The sequence below is a fragment of the Eubalaena glacialis genome, chromosome 7, assembly GCF_028564815.1.
Source record: "Eubalaena glacialis isolate mEubGla1 chromosome 7, mEubGla1.1.hap2.+ XY, whole genome shotgun sequence".
NCBI classification, from domain to species: Eukaryota; Metazoa; Chordata; class Mammalia; order Artiodactyla; family Balaenidae; genus Eubalaena; species Eubalaena glacialis.
The window spans coordinates 105577359-105595473 of record NC_083722.1 but is presented as its reverse complement, the minus strand read 5'-3'; the positions used below and the strand labels follow the sequence as shown (position 1 = coordinate 105595473).

Below are 18115 nucleotides of genomic sequence, written 5' to 3'. Positions count from 1 at the left end.
TTCCCCTCCAGCCTGGCCAGGGCCCTGCAGAGTCTTCAGGGGAAGGAGATGCCGTGGCTCCCCCACCAGGCTCCCTCAGTCTGGAGGGCTGCTGCCTGGCTCTATCCTCGCCTCCTCTGGTCCCCGCCTCCTGCAGAAACGTATCCAAGACACTGCTCCAGGGCAGCAGACTGGACTCTTTCCTATCTTTTTTGTTTGGCCGATGATGGTTCCATCATCTCGTCACAGAGCTCCAGGCACCACCGGCCTCCCTGGGGCCTCTCTGCTCCTGCTCCAGCCTGGTCCCAGCTCTCCCAAAGGAGTCTGAGCTGCACCGAGGGAGAAAGCACAGGGCCTTCTGGTCAGATGCTGGCTGGGGCCCTGTCCACGCGGACTCTGAGCCAAGACAGGCAGGCTCTGGAGGCAGCGCTTGGACTCCTGTCTTGATGGCGGTTGGCCTCTGCAGCTGGGGCTGGAAGTAGCTCTGGGGCTGGCCTGGCCTCCTCCCTGCTCGGATGGCTCACCAGTGACTGGACCCTTGACCCCGGCCTGTTTTGTACAGCATAGACTTCTTGGCCCTGTTGTCAGGGTTGGGGAGAGGCGCCCACGAGTAGGGAATTAGGGGATGCGTCGCCCCTCTGCCCCTTCTCGTGCTGTCCCCCCACCCGCTTCTGCCAAGGGCAGAGACTGTCTTGCCTCTTTGATACTTTTCTGCATAACTTGAACTTGCAGGTCACCTCTGAACAGGGTACCCCCTGTCCCCATCCCCAGGCCTCGTAACCCTCTCCCCACCTCTTCCTCCTCCCTGCCCACCTCTCGCCTTGCGGTTTGCCCAGGGTCTGCAACCCGGTGGGCACGCTTGGAGCCGAGGCATGAGTGTGTGTGTGTGTGTGTGTGTGTGTGTGCGCGTGCGCGCGCGCGTGTAGGTGTGTGGGGGGCAGATGAAGAGTCTTCTCTCCCCCTCTCCTCCCACCGTGGGGACATCTCCCCTCCTGCAGGGAGCACAGGAAGGAGACTGCAGGTGTTTCTGACCTCCCCTCACTGCCTTGGGGACCCGGTGGTAGAGCCATCTGGCTTGGGGCCTGGACAGCCCCTTCCAGCCCCCATTTTGCCGGCCGGTTGGCTTCATCTCGTGTGCCTACTTCTGTCTCCAGGTACTGGCTGCCTGGCCTATTGTGGAGGGGGGGCATGAGGCCCCTGCAGGCTCAGTGGGGAAGCGTGTGGTCTCCATGTCATGTCGGCCTCAGCCCGAGGGAGGAAAGCAGCGAGTGCCATGTATTTGCAGCCTTGTGTTCATTTCCATAGGACCTGGACCTGACAGAGTTTCCAAGACAGACCCTAGAAATCCTCTGCCTGAGTCCCCCATCTGGACCCTAACTGGAGTCACATGCTGGGGCCTGGGAGGGTTCCTGAAACCTGGAACTTACTAAGTCCTGCCCCCCGCCCTCTCTACTCCCTCCTCCTGGGCAGACACCTGCCCCTTGTGCTCTGGTCCCTGCACTGTGCTCCCCTCTCCCCTGCTCCCACCAGGGTCCCGTGCTGAGTGGGAGGGTGAGGGGAGCCTCGTGAAGGTGGGGAGTGGGGTGGCAGAAGTGAGTTCCTCCAAGATCCAAACCAAAGCCCAGTGTTGGAGGGCATCGGGGGAGGGACCAGGAGCAAGGGATTAGAAATGGGAGGAAGGGGACTTCCCTGGCGGGCCAGTGGTTAAGACTCCGCGCTTCCAATGCAGGGGGTGCGGGTTCCATCCCTGGTCGGGGAACTAAGATACCACATGCCACGTGGTGCGGCCATAAAAAAAAAAAGAAATGGGGAGAAGACAGAGATGGGAGAAAGAGAAGAAGGAGGTGCAGAGACAGGGAGAGATGGAGGGAGGGAGACCGAGCGATGGGGGGTGGGGTGGATTTAGAGGGTACAGAAGTGGAGAAAGTGATCAGAGAGGGAGGCGTGATGGATAGAGAACCTGGAGGTGGGAGGGGAGGTGGCCAGAGACGAGGAAGGAACAGGGATGGGAAGGAGGCAAAGGGAGAGGTGAGCTGTTGGAGGCCAGGTGCAGGGGGAGAAAGGAAGGGGAAGGAGAGGAGGATAGAGGGGACAGGACTCGGAGGAAAGGGGAGCAGCTGCTGCGTGCCCACCGTGCGAGGGGAGAGCCTACCACCCACGGGGGCCGCAGACCCCTGTGGGCTGCTGGTGGGAAGGTTAGGACCTACCTCCTCAGAGGCGGAGGCGGGGCCCAGGCAGCCATGCCCCACCCCATTGGGGTAGAGGCGCCACATCAAGGGAACCGTCCAGGTGACTGCTGAGCAGGTTCGCGCCACTGGAGTGGGTTAGTGGTAGAGAAAGGGAGGGTGGTTCCCCCTGGGGTGGTTGGACAGTGATTCCCTGTTACCGTCCACCCAGGCAGCTGCTGTGGGGCAGTGGGAGACGCACCCAGGAGCTTGGGGTTAGGAGGGGAGTGTTGGTGGGGCTGAAGGAACACCAGGATGCCTTAGGGAAGGGAAAGAGGCTGGAGTGGGTACCAAACCAAAGCCCTGTCCCTGAAGCTTTAGCAGAGGTGGGAGCAGAGCGGGAAACAGATGTTTCGACCAGAGACCCCAGGTGAGGCTGAAGTGTCGCCAAGCCAGGGCCCAGATTGCTCTCTGGGGCCAGGAAGCCATCACAGCAAGGATGTCTGTAGTTTGCTCTCACCCACGTCTGGCAACTTGGCTTTAGCCTTCGGGAGAAGGCTAAAGCAGAGACGGTCTGTTCCCAGATCGGTCTCTTGGTCCCTGAAAGACGCTGAGCTTTGAGCGGCCCACTGAGGCACTCCTCCCCCAGCCGTGCCTGGACCAGAGGGCTCTGGCACCATCTGGTTTCCTTTGCCTGGTGTGGGACTATCTCAGGAGAGGCCAAGGCAGCTCCAACCTAGTGGGGGTTCAGAGCACTGCTTGCTCAAGTCCTTCCGGGTCTTGGGATGTGTAAACTTTCCTCTCTGGGGACCAGTACCCATGGAGGAAAACACCATGGGTAGGATCAAGATCTTTTTCAGGCCTGCTATAGCCAAGAAGTTGAGAGCTTTTAGACAAGGCTGTAGGGAAAAATTCTTTGGCCACCTTTTGAAGTTCCTACTTGGGCACAGGGGAATCACCCTTCTCCAGCTTCCAGTGTGAACTGAGAAAGGGAAACCCTCTCTCTGGAGAAGCTGGGACCTTCCCAGCATGAGAAACTTCCGCAGGCCCCTGCCTGGCTCAGGGCTAGCCTTCGGGTGGGACTGGAGTTTCCTGAGAAGGGAACAAGGGAGCCACAGTCCTCCCCTGAGCTCTGACCAGCAGAGGGCCTATGCTGTGTGTCATTAGGATAGCTTGGTGTTGTCTACACCCCGTTAGTAAGTTCCGTCTGAACGTGTCCTCACCGTTCATTGTCCGATTTGGTAACATTGATTTCGGTCCTGACCCCTTCTGCTGCTGCTGGGTTTGAGCTTCAGTGCAGGTGGAATGACATTCAAATAAAGAAACACTTTATATCACCCATGCTAGCTTCTCCTTCTCTGAGTTGGCCCCCAGGGGATTAAGAGGGGCGATATTCAACCTGACCCTTTGTACCAGCCGTGGCTGCGTATTAACAGACCTTATGTGGAGGTAGCCAGACCATGACTGACATGGAACCCAGCACCACTTTCAATCCTGGCTTTCATCCTCAAGGACACCTCATGGCCTGAAGTGGCTGCTTGGACTCGTCACTTTGATCCGCATTTCATTTTAAAGAGACTTCTGGAGATCCCATAGGACTGAGTCACACTGCACACCTAACTGAAATGTAATCTGTTAACAAATAAAATTGGAGTTGTTTCCAAGGAGAAAGGAGAGAATAGCTGGCAGTCTCTGCCAGCTCCTGATTGCATGGGCTTGAAAACAAGGCTCCACCCTTTTCTGCCTGTGTGGCCTTGGGCAAGTCCTTTCACCTCTCTCTAAAGTTGTAAGGAACAAATGAGGGAATGTGTGTGAATTGCTTTGCAGTGTCTTGCACATAGTAACATGCCCCATGTGGCAGCTACGTTGATTATAATTTTTGCACTTGGGAACTGAATCTTCATTCAACACATTTTGAGCACATAGTATCTGCTAAGAATTTGAAGAACAAAATCAGATTCTCTGTCTTAAGGGTCTGGTTGGGGAGATGAAATCTGCCTGGTGCAGGGTACTGTGGGTACCCCAGGTAGGGATACCTTGCATGGCTTTAGGTGGGGTGGGTAGAGCAGGGGATGGACAATTTTAACTGTAGGATGAACAGGAGGTAGGCAGGCAGGCAGGGGCGAGGAAAGCCATTCATGAAAGACAACGCAGCTTGGGGAAAAAGGCTGAGATGAGAAACCGAAATGAACCTGTGAAGAAATAGCAATTTAGTAATGCTGAACTGTGAAGTGTGAGGTAGGGAGGGTCAGAGATTCATCTGGAGAGATCAGCAAAGGCCAGATGATGACTAAGCTCTGAGGCTGTGTACAGCAGTTCAGACCTAAGAGCAATGGGGAAGGATTTTAAGCAGGAAAAGGACACAATTAGATATGCATTTCAGAAAGATCACTCTGGTTGTAGTGTTAGGGGGTTGAGTTAGATGGAGACAACTTTAAGAAAAAGGAAAGCAGAAGTCTGGCCTGAAGCAAGGTGGTGGCAGTGGTTTTGAGAGAGATAAGGAATTCAATATTTAGGAAACAGAAATTACACTTAGTAACTGACTGATTGTGGGGATAAGGGATACAGTGGCATCAAGGAGAGTTAAATTTTTTGCTTGGGGGGAAAAGAAAAACTTGCCCGTATAGCAGGGGAGCAAGATAATCAGTTCAATTTGAGACATGCATGTGGGACATCCTGGTGGACTGTCCAGGAGTCAGTTGACTTACATAGATTTGGGAGCTCAAGAGAAAGATTTGGGCCAGAAACACAAACGTGCAGGTAGGTAATGGCTGACATATGAAGTACAGATGAGCTTGTTCAGGGTGACTGTGTAGTGTGAAAAGAGCGCGGGGCTGCAAAGTGCTGGAAAACAGCAATCAGAGGAATGGATGTCCAGAAGGAGAGTCAGAGCTATGATGAGAACCATGAGAATGTGGTGTTAGCGAAACCAAGAATTTATAATTCAAGGGGAAGGTCAACTGGTCAGATGGAGCAGAGAGGTCCAGAATTAGGGACTTAAAAATGTGTCTACTAGATTTGGGAGCAGGGAAGCTACTGTTGGATTTGGTAAAAGCATGTTCAGAGGAGTGAGGTTAGAGCCAAAATGAGGTCTGTTCAGGAAGAGAATGGGAGGTGACTGAGTGAGGATCTCCTTCTGGAGAAGTGTGTATAAGAAGGGGAAATAAGTGACTGGAACTCTTGCAGGAAATATTAAGTACAGTGAACAAAGATCAGCATGTAATCTAGAGGAGGCTATGGAATCTCTTTTTCTTTAAACATGGAAGAGTTCTGAATGTTTGTAGGTCATGGCCGGTAAGAGTTTAAAGATAAAGAGAGGATGACTAATGGAAGAGGCGAGGAAGCCTCTTTTTTGGGGTAAAGTACAAGGTTTAGGGGGCTCTTGCCTGATGGCATTCAATTCTTCAGTGAAGCAGGAGGCAACACTGTCTACTGAAAGAAAAGGGAATGAGCAAGGGGTTTGAGAAGAATTATGAAAGTTTGGAACAGTTGCTAAAGGAGCTGTCCAAGGATAAAAAAGGATCAAGAAAAGGACTGATGGGTGACCATGAATTTGTGGTGACACCAACAGATGGGAGGGCAGGCACAGAAGGTAGACTATAGACTGAAAGGTAGGTGCAAGGTAAGCCGAGTCAGAGAACCACCAACAGATCTAGGCTGGGTATGGGAAAAGGAGAGCCTGCAATGGGGCAAACTGACGGAGGAAATGGAGAAATCAAGGCGCTAAAGTTTACGTGAAAAAGCTGGAAGGTTAGGAGATTGTAGCTAATTAGAAAGTTGGGTATTTGACCTGAATATTCTAATTCTTATAAAAGACTGTGAGGTGTGAGGCAACCTGGTTAGGATGTCCGCCCAAATGGTGAGGATAATGGCAGAAATTGGGGTGCAGAAGACAAGCCAAGTTGCTCCAAAGATCAAAGAATCAGAGAGAGAGGTTAGACGGTTAAGATGACAGCAGGAAGAGGGCTGAAAGCGCAGTAACTAATGCGTGAGCAGCAGAGGAAGCAGGGATTTTTAATCTGAGGGACAAGATATATTTTGTCTGGAAAACATTTAGGGAGAGCCTCCACGCAACAGGATGTGAGAGAAGGAGCAGCCTCCACGTCAGAGGCTGCAAAGGAGGTGGCATCCTAAGGAGAGAATCATATTCAGTCAAGGCCAACAGACAATATGGAGGAGGTAGGGGTTTGTCCATCAAAGAAAAGAGCACTGCAGAGAAGTTGGGAGAGAAGGATGGTACGTCGTAAAAGTAGAGAGCGCTGGGAAGCCAGATGACATGGAGAACTGTCATTTTGGGAGGTGACTAAGGAGCATGAAACTGGTAGAACTCACCAGACTCCAAGTTTCCAATAGAGCTCTAGTTTGAAACCCCTTTCAAGTCCACTGAGGCAGAGCAGAAGGACCGGTGGCGCCATCTGCTGGCACCCATACAGATCTGGAGGTTCGGGAAAGCTCATTTAGGTGCCGAAATTCAACCTGAGTGGGTTGGAGGCTTCTTCAGATTCATTTAGTCATTCAACAAAATATGTGTCAAATGCCTGTTCTGCTCGGGTACTGCCAGGCTCTAGAAATACACAAATAAGCCAGACAGAGGCCCTGGGCTCAAATGACATTAGGCCACTTAGTAGCAGGGTTGTTTGCCTGTATATTGTGGCTATGTAAGGTTTTGTTCTTTGTTTTGTTAGACATATTGCAGCATAAGACAAATGTACAGGCAGATGACCTATTAAACATAACCTTCTAACCATAACCAAAGAAAATCTTGCTAACCACCCCAGAAGCCTTTCAAGTGCTCCCAAACACTACCCCTCTTCCTTCCCTCCTAAGAGTAACCACTGCCTGGCTTTTTATTGTAATCACTTTCCAACTTTTATAATTTTTTTCATCCAAGTGAGCATCTTTAAACAAAATAGTTTAGTTTTGACTATTCTTTGGATATGTCTTTACCCACTTTGTTTCTTTTCATCCCTCCTTGCAATTTGTTGAAGAAACTGGACCATTTGTTATGTAGCGTTCCACAGCTGGGATTTTGCTGGCTCCATTCTTGTGGTTTAGTTGAACAAGTTCCCTCTGTTCTCTGTATTTCCAGCAAATTGGATCTAGATGCTTATTCACATTCCAGTGTATGTTTGAACATTTTAAAGACTGCTTCATAGTTGTTGTTGTTTTTTTTATCAAGAGATACATAGTATCTAATTGCTTTTGTGTAATTACGGGTTGAAAAATAGTGATGCTCCAAATCTATCGTTCTCTTATTTGTGGGAAAGCTTCTATAAAGGGAAACCTCCTCATTTTAGATCTAGCCAGCTAGTGGTACAACTTGTATAGGAAAGGCAAGAATAATGCTGGAGTATTTCCCTTTATTTTCTAGTTTTCAAAAATAGAGTTGGTTCCCTAACATCCTCCCAAGATGAACAATTATTATGTTTTGGTACCATTATGAACTTATGGATTTAAACATGCTTGATTCTGTTACATTTATCATAATTAATGCTTAAAATGTTGTCGTTGGTTAGCAGAAGCCTCTTTAAATTGGTGTCTTTTTTTTTTTTTAATATTTATTTATTTGGCTGTGCCAGGTCTTAGTTGTGGCACGTGGGATCTTTAGTTGCAGCATGCAGACTCAGTTGCGGCAATGGGGACTCTTAGTTGGTTCTCAAGGACATTGGATTCATTTGCTTTCTCTCACATTAAAGCCCTCATATATAATACCACAAATATAACTACTAAAACCATATTATTTTCTGCTTATTTCTTTGTAGTTGCACTGTATTTACATTGCCTAGGTCACATGAACCAGCTGACACTGCAGTCTCATATTCCTCATTCATTCTTAGTTCTACACATAGCTAACTGCATATAATTAACTCACAACCACTTTCTGTTGCTGTTTCTTAAGACAGTTTGGTCATCCAAATCAGCTCAGTTTCTAACATATTCCTAAGAAAGAATTAACAGGAATAAAGTTCCCCAGGTTCTGGCATGAGGATGACAGTTTGCTGCTATTACATAGTTGGTATGAAACTTTTGGTTCATAGTCTCTTTGAGTATCTTAAATATATTATTCCATTCTCTTTTGCCATAAAGTGTGGCTGTCAAAAAACCTGACAGAGGGACTTCCCTGGTGGCGCAGTGGTTAAGAATCCGTCTGCCAATGCAGGGGACACGAGTTTGATCCCTGGTCTGGGAAGATCCCACATGCCGCAGAGCAACTAAGCCCGTGCACCACAACTACTGAGCCTGCGCTCTAGAGCCCGTGCGCCACAACTACTGAGCCCACGCGCCTGGAGCCCATGCTCTGCAACAAGAGAAGCCACCGCAATGAGAAGCCCATGCACCGCAACAAAGAGTAGCCCCCGCTCCCTGCAACTACAGAAAGCCTGCGCGCAGCAACGAAGACCCAATGCAGCCATAAAACAAAACCTGACAGAGCTTAATTTTCCTTCCATTATAAATAACTTTTTAGGCCTAGATATCCAAGATTTTTTTCTTTTCTTTAAACTCCAACAATTTTAGAATGTCTTGATATTGGGTTTGAATTCTTGGTTGAATTTACAACGTATGCATTATGTTCTTTCAGTTTGTAGTTTGAAATATTTCAGGAAAAGTTTTCTTGAATTATAACTTTTGGTATTTGTTCTGTTCTCTTGCTTTTTTTTGGTCTTTGGAAACACCTATTGACACATGTTGTCTTTTTTTGCCCGTCTTCGATATTTGCCACTTAAAAAAAAAGACTTTAAAAAAATTTATTTACTTATTTATTTTTGGCTGCGTTGAGTCTTTGTTGCGGGCTTTCTCTAGTTGCGGTGAGCGGGGGCTACTCTTTGTTGCGGTGCGCGGGCTTCTCATTGTGGTGGCTTCTCTTGTTGCGGAGCACAAGCTCTAGGCGCGCAGGCTTCAGTAGTTGTGGCACGCAGGCTCAGTAGTTGTGGCTCACGGGCTCTAGAGCGCAGGCTGAGTAGTTGTGGCTCACGGGCTTAGTTGCTCCACGGCATGTGGGATCTTCCCAGACCAGGGCTCGAACCCGTGTCCCCTGCATTGGCAGGCGGATTCTTAACCACTGCGCCACCAGGGAAGCCCGCAAATACAGTATTATTAACTCTAGTCAACAGGCTGTATATTACATCCCTAGGACTTATTTACAACTCCAAGTTTGACCTTTTGACCACCTTCACCCATCTGGCCCACCTCCCAACCTCCACCTCTGGCAACCAACCACAAATCTGTTCTCTGTATCCATGAGTTTTTTTTTTTTTTTTAAGATTACCCATATAAGTGAGATCATATGGTATCTGTCTTTCTCTAAATTATTTCACTTAGCATAATGCCCTCAAGGAGCAACCATGTTGTTGCAAATGGCGGGATTTCATTTTTTGCTTATGGCTGTCATTGTAAATATACATTTTCTTTATCCATTCATCCATTTATGGACACGTAGGATGTTTCCACATCTTGGCTACTGTAAGTAATGCTGCAGTGAACATGGGGGTGCAAATGTCTTTTTGAGTTAGTCTTTTTTTTTCAGGTAAATACCCAGAAGTGGGATTGCTGGATCATATGGTAATTCTATTTTTAATTCTCTGAGGAACCTCTGTACTGGTTTCCATGGAGGCTGCAAAAATTTACATTCCCACCAAGAGTGCACATGGGTTCACTTTTCTCCACATCTTCACTGAACTGATTTGTCTTTTTGATAACAGCCATTCTAACAGGTGTGAAGTGGAATTTCATTGTAGTTTTGATTTACATTTCCCTGGTGATTAGTGATGTGGAGCACCTTTTATGTCCTGTTTGCCATCTGTCTCTCTTACTTGGAAAAGTATATTCAGATCCTCTGCCCATTTTTTAATTGCAATTTTTCTTTTTGAGTTATATGAGTTCTTTATATATTTTTAGATACTAACATCTTATCAGATATATGATTTGTAAATATTTTCTCCCATTCAGTAGGTTGCCTTTTCATTTTGTCCGTGGTTTCCCTTCTTTTGCTGTGCAGACGATTTTTAGTTTGAGGTAGTCTCACTTGTTTACTTTGGCTTTTGTTGCTCGTGTGGTGTCAAATCCAAAAAATCATCGTCAAGACCGATGGCAAGGAGCATACAGCCTGTTTCCTTCTAGGAGTTTCATAGTTTCAAGTCTTACATTCAAGTCTTTAATCCATTTTGAGTTAATTTCTGTACATGGTGTAAGATAGCGGTCCCATTACATTTTTTTAGACGTGACTGTCCAGTTTTCCCACTTATTGAAGAGACTGTCCTTTCCCTATTGTATATTCTTGGCTCCTCTGTCATAAATTAATTGATCATATATGCGTGAGTTTATTTTTGGGTTCTCTGTTCTGTTCCATTTATCTATGTGTCTTTTTTTTAATGCCAGTACCATACTGTTGTAATCACCACAGCTTTGTAATATAGTTTGAAATCAGAAAGCATGATGCCTGCCTCCAGCTTTGTTCTTTCTCAAGACTGCTTTGGCTATTCAGGGTCTTTTGTGGTTCCACATATATTTTAGGATTGTTTGCTCTATTTCTGTGAAATATGCCATTGGAATTTTGGTAAGGATTGCACTAAATCTTAAGATTGCTTTAGGTTGTCTGTTTACTTGTTGTTGAGTTTTAAGAGCTCTTTGTATGTTGGGTAACAGTCCCTTATTAGAGATGTCTTTTGCAAGTATTTTCTCCCAGTATGTGGCTTGTCTTCTCACTCTGTTAGTGTCTTTTGCAGAACAGATGTTAATTTTAATCAAGTCCAGCTTACCAATTATTTCTTTCATGGATGGTGGTTTTGGTGTTGAATCTAAAAAGTCATCGCCAAACCCAAGGTTTTCTAGATTTTGTGTTATTGTCTAGGTATAGTTTTGCATTTAGGTCTGTGATACATTGAGTTAGTTTTTGTGAAGAGTTGTTTGTTTGCTTTTTTCCTTAAATTTGTTTATTTATTTATGGCTGTGTTGGGTCTTCGTTGCTGTGCACGGGCTTTCTCTAGTTGCAGCGAGTGGGAGCTACTCTTTGTTGCGGTGCGTGGGCGTCTCATTGTGGTGGCTTCTCTTGTTCGAAGCATGGGCTCTAGGTGTGTAGGCTTCAGTAGTTGTGGCTCGTGGTCTCCAGAGCGCAGGCTCAGTAGTTGTGGCACACCGGCTTAGTTGCTCCGTGGCATGTGGGATCTTCCCGGACCAGAACTCAAACCCGTGTCCCCTGCACTGGCAGGCGGATTCATTTAAAAAAAAAATTGTTTATTTATTTGGCTGCATTGGGTCTTCGTTGCTGAACGCAGGCTTCCTCTGGTTGCGTCGAGCGGGGGCTACTGTTTGATGCGGTGTGAGGACTTCACTAGTTGTGGCATGCAGGTTCAGTAGTTGTGGCTCTCGGGCTCTAGAGCACAGGATCAGTAGTTGTGGCACACGGGCTTACTTGCTGCATGGGCATGTGGGATCTTCCCGGACCAGGGCTCGAACCCGTGTCCCCTGCATTGGCAGGCAGATTCTTAACCACTGCACCACCAGGGAAGCCCTATCTGCTGGGATTTTGATTGGGATTACAAATCTAAAGGTCAAGTTGAGATCAGACATCCTGACATTGAGTCTTCCCATTCATGGCCATGGAATATCCATTTATTTAGTTCTTTGATTTCTTTCATCAAAAATTCTGTAGTTTTACCCATATAGGTCTTTTAGATATTTTGTTAGATTTATACCTATTTCATTTTTTCGGTTCTAATGTAAATGTTATTGTTTAAACTTTCAAATTCCAGTTGTTCATATATAGGGAAGCAATTGACATTTGTATCATTAACCTTATACCTTGCAACCTTGCTATAACTGCTTATTAGTTGCATTTTTTTATTTTTTGGGGGTGGTCAATTCTTTTGGATTTTCTATAAGACAATTATGTCCTCTGTGAACAGTCATTTCTTTTTTCCCAATCTGTATACCTGTTACTTCATTTTCCTGTCCTATTTCATTAGCATGCTTTTATCTGTGGGGATATTATTCTGCTCCTTTCTTGTAACTGTTTGGAATTTGACTATGGTACTTTCTGTTACCCATTTTTACGGGTAAATAAAGGGAGGCATGATTTTTTTCTAGTTTCAAGGTTTTACAGCACATTTTTTTGGTGTGTGTGTAAAATATTAAAATATGGACTGTGCAAACAATAGCAGTTGACATTCAGCAGAACAATTTATTTTTTTTCAAATTTATTTATTTATATTATTTTTGGCCGTGTTGGGTCTTTGTTGCTGTGTGCGGGCTTTCTCTAGTTGCAGCGAACGGGGGCTACTCTTCGTTGTGGTGCATAGGCTTCTCATTGCGGTGGCTTTTCTTGTTGTGGAGCATGGGCTCTAGGCAAGCGGGCTTCAGTAGTTGTGGCTCCTGGGCTCTGGAGCACAGGCTCAGTAGTTACTGTGCACGAGCTTAGTTGCTCTGCGGTATGTGGGATCTTCCCGGACCAGGGCTCGAACCCATGTCCCCTGTGCTGGCAGGCGGATTCTTAACCACTGCGCCACCAGGGAAGCCCCAGCAGAACAATCTATGACCAACTGTTTCTCTCAGGAGTTAAAGAACAAGGTAAGTTATTTAACACTTTTATGGACAATCCTAGTTTCACTCATTCAAAATACTCTAATGTGATCCTCCACCTCTCCTGCTCAATTTGGATTCTATCAGGAGTTTCTTTTCAGTGTGGAGCTCTGTCCTGGGAGCTTTGCTGTTTAGAATTTTCTTGGGCCCAGACTGCTCCAGCCCCTTCAGACTTACCCAAGCACCTTTGCACGCACTGCAAATCCCTTCTAGTTTGACTGTTGTTCTCAAATTGGCTCGCTGAACTTCCAAGTGAGTGCTCGTTTGGAGTTCTGAGACCCATCAGACACACCATTGCTTCCTCTGGAACAGAACGTGGTACCATGAAGGTCTTGTGGCTATTGGTGTTTTGAGGCTCATGGGGATGTGTAATTTTCCTATAAAGTTGCCCAAGGTTTTGTATCTCAGAGTAAGTTTTGAGTGTAGAAGCAGGGAAAAGTTATAGGGGAACACCATCTCCTTCAGTAACTATGCTTTTTCTCCAAGCTGTTTCCTTTATTCATCTTCAGCACAGGAACCTTTCTGTCTCTGAGCCTCATAGCAGGTTATGAAGGCTGTGCTGATGAATTGATAATCAGTGTAGTTTCAAAGTAAATGGCCTACTCCATTTGGACAATAGTGCATTTTTTTCTTCAGGGTGACCTTTAGTAAACAGAGAACCATGCACCATCAAACTGATGCCTGAAGGCTAAAAAGCCCAGACTGCTTTTTAAGGCAAGAACTGGTATGATATACTTTTCCAGCTAGTTAAGTGATTTCTAGTCAGTTTCAAAGCATCTCTAGCTATCTCTTTTTGTTTCCTGGGTAAACTGCAAAATTTCCAAGACTGTCAGTTGGAGCCTGCCATTTAGAAGAGAGAAATCTTGGACACATTATATCCTCTGAAACTAATAAAAAATTATACAATGGGAATAATATACCTACCTTAACATATTCTAAGGATGAATGAGACAACCAATGACATAAATGGAAGAGCCTGGTTAACTGTGAAGTTGTATACAAGGTGCACTTGCTTATTTCTTTAATACAGTTCAGCTTCTAATATTTATATCACATCGAAAGCAACGTACCTAGTAATAGAGAAGGAGGCTCTTATCTTCATATTCCCAGCACCTTACATATAGCCTAGCACTCAGTAGCTGTTTAGTAAAGGATTATAGCCTGATCTTAATCATAAAATGGTGAAGGAAGATCAGTCTGTATTCCTGACCCCGTTATGGACAAAACAACACCAAGAGCACAGTTTCCTGAATGTGGGTCCATCTTTGCTCTCTTCAAGTAAGGACAGCGTTAGGAAAACCAGGCAAGGCAAGGTCACAGAACTGGACAAAGAAGTTCTCAACTTATGATTATTATGGTTAAGAATTTTATTATCAAAATTATTACATCTCTTGTGAAAGTTCAAATGTTACAGCAAGGTGTAAACACTCCACTTGAGAAAGAAGTGATACTTCTTCCCTTCCAAGAGTCCCCCCCACCCCCCCGCCCCCACCCCCCCCCAGAGGTCTGGTCTTGACAGCACCCTGCCCACACAGAGTGGCTGGGGTCTCTGCACGTGCCAGGCAGGGTGAGGGCCGCCTGCCCGCTGGCCTCTCCCCTCGGTTAACAGCCAAGGGGAGAATGCAAACCCCAGCCCAAATGGAGAGACATTTACATACGTTTTATATAATATACAAAGAAACCAGCATCCCAGGCAACATGATTTCCACTCCCAACGCTCTCCCAGACTGATGGGTTTGTGGGGGAAACAAAAAAGTATTCTGCTGAAGTCTCAGCATTAAAAAAAAAATCTCCCCTCATTTGAGCAAACACCTGATTTCAATTTTGAAAAAGTGAAATTTTGTAACAGTCACACAAAGAGAGAAGACTGTGCATATGATAGTTGTAGGAGAGGGTAGAAAGAAAGGGGATGTAAGAGGCTGAGGGAAAAAAGGAGAAAACAAACTGGAGGGAAGGAAGGAGGGAGACTCACAGTATTATCTTGTCCAAAAGAAAGAAGTAAGGTCCACTGCAGCACCAGGGATTACACCTGTCAGATATCTGCTACCCCTACCATGGTTATAACTGAATACAAAATTAGATAAATAAAAACACGCCGGATATTACAGTAAACAAGTGAAAGAAATAAGCTGGCAACCGTATGGAATTTAAAAAGATTGTGTACCCCACCTGGCTGGCTCCAGGGCTCCTGCAGGGGTGTACAACAGGCACAATGCACTGATGGGGAGAAGCCAGTCTGCTCTCATCTCTCATCCAGAACAGTGTTATTAGGTGCGTGGGTGGCTTTATAACACTCTCACCTGGGCCACTCTCAAATAAGCATCTCCCAAAGAAACGTGGGACATGCCACACACAATCGCAGTCCTGTCGGTGCCATTCCACAAACGTATCTTTCCACTCTTACCCTGCAGTCACGAGTGCATGCTCCCCAATCACGGAGGCAGTCCTACTCAGGGGATCGTCAACTCCTGATTAATTGGGAGTAGAAAAAATAAAATTCAAAGAATTCCCAAACCACCTGGGACCCTTCCTAATCAAATTTATTGCCAAAAGCTGATAAGTAGCAATGCAATTGGCCCATCTCAGTTATATCTCTTTTCTTTGCCTACTTACTTCATAGATTACTGAGCTGTGAAATAGCTTGGGGAAGGGGAGTGGGACGGTACGAGCTGGGGGCTCAGACAATCTACTAGGACAATCTGCTCCTGAATAATCAAGAGTTGACCATGAGCTCTTCCTCAGAGATCCAGGCACCCCTCAGTCAGAGCACACTCCAAGCTTCACTATCCCTGCCTCTTTCTTGGTGTTTCTAAGACAAAGGTAAGGAATATTCTTGGGTGGACACATCTTGGCCAGATAACTGCTTTTGGAATGGTTGTCTTACATACCTACCTTTTTTCTTAAGTGCATAAAACACTAACACTACTCAGATGGCTTGGGGCTTTGAGATTGGCTCTTTTCACCGTTTTTTCCTTTGAAAACTCTTTTTTTTTTGATTTAAAAAGATGTCCTCACTGCACAAGTGACTACAGGATACAGGCAAGGATGGGAGACGGAGGCTTCAACACAACTCATTGCACTTAGAACCATTACTAACCGAAACACCATTTGCTTGTCAACAATGTACCCTTAACAGCAGGGAGAAACTTCTTTATAGTCTCTGCTTCAGACAAGATTTACATCTTTCTCCAAGGCCAGAGCCAGTCACGACCACAAGTCTTGTTTCTTGTTGACCAGACCCAATCCTCTGGCACCTTGTACCCCCTCCCCCAGCAATATGCTCGGCCTAGGTTCCAGAGGCAGCTGGAAGGAAGCAGCTATGGGCTCATTCAAGTTCTGTTTGCCCAAATCCAGAAGCCCTAGGAAAGTCCTGTCTGAGTCTTGACCCCCGACCCCTGCAGTGGCTGGAGCCGGTACTGGTGCACACCCCCACTCCCTCGATGTGGGTAGTGCTGTGAATTGGAAACCGCAGATACCCTGGAGGCCTGGTAGGCAGCTGACTGCCCAGCACTGGGTACACTGATAGTCCGGAAGTCTGATGGCAATGACGACCTAGAGTTCTGAGGAAAGGAGGTGGAACTCAGAGTTCCTGTGCTGGACTGGGAAACCGAGTCTGAGGTCGGCGAGTCTGAGGGGCCCTGCGGGGTAGGGCTAGCAGCACTAGAAGGGCAGCTCCTCCTTGGAAGACTGCTGCCGGTGCTGTTTCCAGAATGTGGCTGGCTGCTATAATACCCTGGTGTCCCCGTAAATGGGGCCAACGAGTCTGTGGACACAGGGTGGGCAGGGCTGGAATAGGACGTGGAAGAGAGGGAGGATTCTGAAGAACCATGAGAAGGGGGGTTCCCAGGTCTCAGTGCAGTAGTTCGATAACTGTATCCCGGAGACTGGGTGGGATGTCCTCTAAAGGGGGAGGAACTCTGTTGAAGGAGGCTTTGTGATTCTGTCCGTGGACTATCACACTGCAGGAGCTAGAAAGAGTTGGGAGGAAAAGCATAAGGAGGTGAAAAAGTCCCTATTTAAGCCATTTAGGCTTGTGAATATTTAAAATATCCTACTTTTTCTTTTTCTTCATCTTCTTAAACATTTGTTCTTTTTAGGATACCAAGGACAGTAAAATGGCTGTCTTTGGTCACTTAATTTTTCTGGCATGATTTATTACCTGAAGGTGAGCAGATGATGACTTATCTCCAAAGCTGCTGAAACTATATGCAAAGACGGCATCTCAACTGCAAAGGATGGCCAGGATCACAAAACATTTGGAACCCAAAACACATTCTTATGCCCAGAGATGAGCACTTTCTTGTCTCACCTGGTAGCTGTATCTGGAAGGGCTGTAAACGGCTGCTCCTTTAGAGAGTGCTGAGCTCAGTGTCTCTGGGCCTTCACCATCTGCAGGGTCTGGAAGGTAATACAAAATCAACTTATTTTCTTAGAGTAAGTGTGAGAGATCCATTGTTCATTCAAGTCACCAATGCCAGCACCAACCCATGCCGCTCTCTTTCTGACAAATCAGGTGAATGCAGCATGCCAGAAGGGCAAAAGGAGTGGTTAATTATGAGGTGTTTTAAATGCCTGATCTGATTTCTGTCTCCTTTTTTCTCTTCATCCTTCATCAAGGTGATTCCCAGGGCTTTGGAAAGATGAGTTACATAAAGGTATCCCTTGGGAAAAAAGAGCAGACAAAGAGCAAGCAATGCTAGATCTTAAGAATGCTGTAGCCCAAAAGAGTGAAAGCAAGACTGAGCTGGAACTCTGCATAAACGGGAGCCCAACTGCCTAAGAAATGGACTCACCTCAGCCCAGCATTTGGTGTGCATTGTGTAGAGCCTGGCTCGTGTCCCTGTACCTGGTTGGCAGAAGGCCATAGGCTCACCTGAGTCTTTTTCTGTGATGTTACTCTCCCACGTGGGAGAAGGCTCTCCTTTTTGGGCCACCCTCACACTGCTTCGGAGGACCTTGGGGATGCTCCCTCCTTCTCGGAGTCGTTCTACTGATGTGGGAACCATCCTGTGAAGGCAATAGGGTGTGTAGGTTTATGCCACAGGACTTTAGAGATAAGAGTCTGGAACAAACAAAGCTCTGACAAAAAACTGTACAACATATTCTCTTAGAACACCCTCTTTTTAAACATTATTTTCTTCAGGACCAATTTAAAACAAGGTATTTTCTCTGCCTCAAACTATGTCAGGCACCTAAGAATAAACACTTTTAAAGAAGAAAAGCAATTGAGGAAAAGGGGGATTTGAAGCTGTCTACTTCTTTTAACCTCCATCTTGAAATGCTAATTTTCTCTTCTGTGAACTCATGTGACTGGCACGTGGTAGTAGTTTAATGTTTCACAGATTAATGAACATTACTCCCTTGAGCCATGTCTCTCCTTTCTCAGACCTCATTTC

The 18115-nt window shown here is 46.3% G+C and overlaps 1 protein-coding gene across 14 annotated transcripts in view; it reads right to left on the bottom strand.

Annotated features, from left to right (window-relative positions):
* Positions 1-14228: 14228 nt before the first annotated feature.
* The window catches only part of SETD5 (SET domain containing 5), a 79793-nt gene continuing 75906 nt past the window's right edge, over positions 14229-18115 (bottom strand). For all 14 annotated transcript variants that reach the window (XM_061197179.1, XM_061197187.1, XM_061197189.1 and 11 more), the window contains 3 exons: positions 17593-17726; positions 17029-17117; positions 14229-16687 (listed from right to left, as the gene is read on the bottom strand). In XM_061197179.1, coding sequence (XP_061053162.1) covers positions 16079-16687; positions 17029-17117; positions 17593-17726 — 832 coding nt within the window. In that variant the 3' untranslated portion in view covers positions 14229-16078. The remainder of the gene's footprint in view (positions 16688-17028; positions 17118-17592; positions 17727-18115) is intronic.